Source organism: Vitis riparia, chromosome 7, assembly GCF_004353265.1.
Source record: "Vitis riparia cultivar Riparia Gloire de Montpellier isolate 1030 chromosome 7, EGFV_Vit.rip_1.0, whole genome shotgun sequence".
Lineage (NCBI taxonomy): Eukaryota > Viridiplantae > Streptophyta > Magnoliopsida > Vitales > Vitaceae > Vitis > Vitis riparia.
Window position 1 is genome coordinate 24561879 of NC_048437.1, and position 4941 is coordinate 24566819.

The 4941-nt window shown below is 30.4% G+C and overlaps 1 protein-coding gene across 1 annotated transcript; it reads right to left on the minus strand.

Moving 5' to 3' along the window:
• Positions 1 to 3477: 3477 nt before the first annotated feature.
• On the minus strand, positions 3478 to 4735 carry LOC117918185 (hyoscyamine 6-dioxygenase-like). Its single transcript, XM_034834697.1, is given in 5 exon segments — positions 3478 to 3651; positions 3733 to 3798; positions 3800 to 4058; positions 4147 to 4400; positions 4532 to 4735. Coding segments are annotated over 5 exon segments (957 nt in total).
• Between the last annotated feature and the right edge of the window lie 206 nt (positions 4736 to 4941).

Sequence of the window (4941 nt, forward strand, 5' to 3'; positions counted from 1 at the left end):
GTTAACCCGGATTTTTCTCAATAGTACGGTAATTTAAAAAAGTTATGCTTAAATTACTGTAGTATAAGAAGTTATTACAAATATACGGTAGTTTTTGCCACCTAGGAAAGAGGATTTGCCACTTAGGAGAGAGGAGAGAGGAGAGAGGTTCAGCGGATAATTTTTTTTTTTAAACCAAAATCATCTTTTCAAATTTCGTCAAAGGGAAATCGTTTCTTGAATAGACGAGTTCCATGAAAAAAAAAATAGTATTTAAAAAAATTCCCCATTTACAAGGGAACTCGTCTCTTGAAGAGACGAGTTCCATGAAAAAAAATATATATAAAAAAAAAAAAAAAATTCCTCAAGGTATATATTTTTAAAAAAATTCCTTAAAAAAAAAATAAAAAAAATTCCACAAGGGAAATTCAAGAGACGAGTTTCCCATGGGAAATTTTTTTTTTTAATTCCCAATTAAAAAAAAAAAACAAAAAAACAATTCCACAAGGGGAACTCGTCTCTTGAAGAGACGAGTTCCCCAGGGGAAATTTTTTTTTTTTTTTAATATTTTTTTAAAAAATTCCTAAATTAAAAAAAAAAAAAAAAAAAAAAACCAATTCCACAAGGGGAACTCGTCTCTTCAAGAGACGAGTTTCCCATGGGAATTTTTTTTTTTTAAATATATATATATTTTTTAAATTCCCAAATTAAAAAAAAAAAAAAAAAAAAAAAAAAAAAAAACAATTCCTCAAGGGAACTCGTCTCTTCAATAGACGAGTTCCCATGGAAAAAAAATATATATATTTTTTAAAAAAGTTCCCAAATTAAAAAAAAAAAAAAAAAAAAAAAAAAAAAAATTCCTCAAGGGAACTCGTCTCTTCAAGAGACGAGTTCCATGAAAAATAAAAATATATATATATTTTAAAAAATTCCCAATATATATAAAAAAAAAAAAAATTTCCCATGGGAACTCGTCTCTTCAAGAGACGAGTTCCCTTGAAGAATTGTTTTTGTTTTTTTTTTTTTCCCATGGGAACTCGTCTCTTGAAGAGACGAGTTCCCTTGTGGAATTGTTTTTTATTTATTTATTTAATTTGAGAAGTTTTTTATAAAAAAAAAAAAGAAAAATTTCCCATGGGAACTCTTGAAGAGACGAGTTCCCTTGAAGAATTTTTTTTTTTTTTAATTTTAATTTGGGTATTTAAAAAAAAAAAATAAATTTCCCATGGGAACTCGTCTCTTGAGGAATTGTTTTTTTTTTTTTTAATGGGAACTCAGTCTCTTGAAGAGTCAAGAGGCGAGTTCCCTTGTGGAATTGGTTTTTTTTTTTTTTTTTTTTTTTTTTTTTTTTTTTTTTAATTTGGGAATTTTTTATAAAAAAAATATTAAAAAAAAAAATTTTCCCATGGGAAGAGACGAGTTCCCTTGAAGAATTGTTTTTTTTTTTTTTTTTTTTTTTTTTTTTTTTTTTTTTTTTTAATTTGGGTATTTTTTTAAAAAAAAATTTAAAAATTTTTTTTTTTTCCCATGGGAACTTGTCTCTTCAAGAGATCCCTTGAGGAATTGTTTTTTTTTTTTTTTTTTTTTAAATTTGGGTATTTTTTTTCCCATGGAAACTTGTCTCTTGAAGAGACGAGTTCCCTTGTAGAATTGTTTTTTTTTTTTTTTTTTTTTTTTTTTAAATTTGGGAATTTTTTATAAAAAAAAATAAATTTTTTTTCCCATGGAACTCGTCTCTTGAAGAATTTTTTTTTTTAAAAAAAAAATTTGGGAACTTTTTTATAAAAAAGAATATTTAAAAAAAAAATTTCCCATGGGAACTCGTCTCTTGAAGAGACGAGTTCCCTAGAGGAATTGTTGTTTTTTTTTTTTTAAATAATAATTTGGGATTTTTTAAAAAAAAATATATTTTTTTTTCAAGGAACTTGTCTCTTCAAGAGACGAGTTCCCTTGTAAATGGGGAATTTTTTTAAATACTATTTTTTTTTTCATGGAACTCGTCTTTTGAAAAGACGATTTCCCTTTGACTTTTGAAATTTGAAAAGATGATTTTGGTTTTAAAAAAAAAATTATCCGCTGAACCTCTCTCCTCTCTCCTCTCTCCTAAGTGGCAAATCCTCTTTCCTAGTTTGCAAAAACTACCGTATATTTGTAATAACTTCTTCTACTACAGTAATTTAAGCATAACTTTTTTAAATTACCGTACTATTGAGAAAAATTCAAGTTAACCCATGGCTTTTACTTTCGTTTCATTGTTTTTTTATGGTTTCCTCTAATGTCTCTATTGAATTAGTCTACCTTGCAACTTTGCATTTATATTTGGTGGATTATTATCTTAAGTAAATATAAATTGACAATAAAAATGACAAAATCGTGAGTACTTGTCATAAAGAAATTGTGGGAAGGTATTACATTTTTAAGTAAATTGGAGAGTATAAAAAAAAGGGAAATATATATCTATATGTAGGCAAATAAACAAAATGCAATAAAAGGCACCATCAGAACAGATGGAGTCAAAAAACCATATAATAAAAACGTATTATTTATATTAAAAGTAAAAACGAATTAGACATTGATTAATTAAATTTAAATAAAATTGCATTAAAAAATAAGGATTTGATAATACACATTCCAAAACCTAAGTCACATTGATAGGGTTGATGATATTGTATGATTCGAACAACCATTAAATATGATTTATCGATGTATTTTTTATTTTTAAAAATAGACAATAGTAAAAACTTATACATAAAATAATGAATCTTTTATATAAAATATATAGGTTTATATAAATCTAAGTGAAATTCTACGTTTGGTTGATAGGAGGAGACAAGAAATAGTATAAGATATTTATATTTTAAGATATCATATTTCATTATAATGAATATGTATATCTTAAAATACCATTTTCAAAATATTATATGCTTAACGATATGTTATGTTAGGTTTATATTTAATTTTTAAAATAAAAAAATGTTATTGTTTTTTTAAAATTTAAAAGTTATTTAAAATAAGAATTGTATTAAATTCTAATATTTGCTATGAAAAATATGAAATTTATATGTGATGTTTAGAAATTGTTCAATTATTTAAAATTTAGTAAATATTTATTTATTTATAAAAATGATTCATTCAAAGTCATCTCAATGTTGGATTGGATGGGATTGGGTCAACCCACCAAGGTTTCACCCCAATAGATCATTGGAATAAAAGAAAAATTATACATTTTTTATTTATTTATGGCGCCTTAATCCATGCTTTATGACCACAAAACCCTTGAAGAAAATTGCCAGGCGCCAGCAGACAGATCTACGTCCAAAGCCTGAAGAGATTATTAGTGAGGAATAGGCATCATTTGATCTCCAGGACTACATACATGTATAGTCCCTTAACAGAAACAGTATGTTTGGTTGCGGCACCATAAATTAAGCTTGGAGCTTGTGAGGGTTGAGGACAGTTTCAGGGTCACCTGTAGCGGCTGTGTAGGTGCCAAAAAAGTCAACGTATGTAAAGGCCTTGTAGAGTGGGGTTGCTTAAATTGACCAGAGCTTCTGCGGGGTGGATGACACAGTCAGGAGAAGGATTTATGAAGGTGGCAGCAGTCGTCCGTGCTTCTCTTGGAATTGTCATCACCCGGTGCTCAGCGCCTCTCAGCTTCCCATTACTGATAATCTACACCCAAATTTAACTCAGTTTGTAATGCTAAACTACATCAAGCATCATGAAATATATGCAAGAGACGGGAGATTAGACCTGTAACTGGTAGCCAATGTTAACAACAAAAGCGTGTGGAAGAGGCTCGACACCCAGCCATTGCCCAATGCCCATCTTTATAGACTTGAAGCCCACCCACATTCCCTTGAAGCACAACGGTTTTGAGGTTAGGGTCACAGTGTTTAGGTAATCCCAGGGTCAAGCTTGGATCTGGGCACCGCGAATAATGATTCACTGACAGCATCTGGCCTTTGCTAAGTTCATCTCCAAAATAGCCCTGTTCCAGTCCTAGTCCTTCACATATCAGATCCAAAATCTTCAAGCTCAACTTCCTTAGTTCAACTGAATAAGCCCCAACAATTTCTCTGCAGTTTGAAGGGCAATCATGGATCATGGTTTAGTTCTAAGCACAATTACATTGATGGCAGTATTGGGGTGGGTTGCTAACTTTACCGATATCTAGTAGGCTTTTCAGGCCAAATCTGCACTTGGTCTTGTAGAGGATGACAAGGGTGTCTTAGAATATCGCTCCAAAAGTGCACCTCTTCAGTCTCATAGGTGAAATTGCTTGTGTAGAGCCTGCAACTTTTGTTGAGGTCAGTGGAGTAAAGGCTTGCCTTGTCCTCAGCTGGCAGGTTGAAGAACTCCTTGAATATGCTCATGCTCTCATCTATTAGATTATCTGAAACCCCATGGTTGATCACCTGTTTACAGTATTTGAATAAAACCATTACCATTCTTTCATAGCATATATATCATTTTCTTGAACAAAAATTATACATAATAGACACTTAAACAAAAAAGTTAACCGTTAAAGAATATTAGATATGTGAATCTGAAAGAATCCACATTCCTGGCTAGCTTCCAAAATTTTCTGAATTGTTTCAGCTCGATCAGAGCTCTCTGCTTTCCCAAGATCAATCAGAGCAATACTTTTGCAAGGAGGAACAATGAGCTTCCCAGGTCTTTGTCTTGGTGGAAAAACATAATTTTCAGGCAAGGATTGAGCATTAGTAGACCAGCTTGAAACAAGTGCTTCCATCTTCTCAATGCCAATCTTTTAAGGAATACACTGGTATGGATCATGGACAACACAGATTTATAAGTGCTTCCAGTTCTGCAGAAAAATATTGTATATTCCATTTCACAACTTTATGCTTCACTATTTTCTTCTGATACTAGAGAAAAATGAAATTATATACCCTTTCCAAACCTTATACTTTTACTAGGTCCTCGAGCTAGATATTA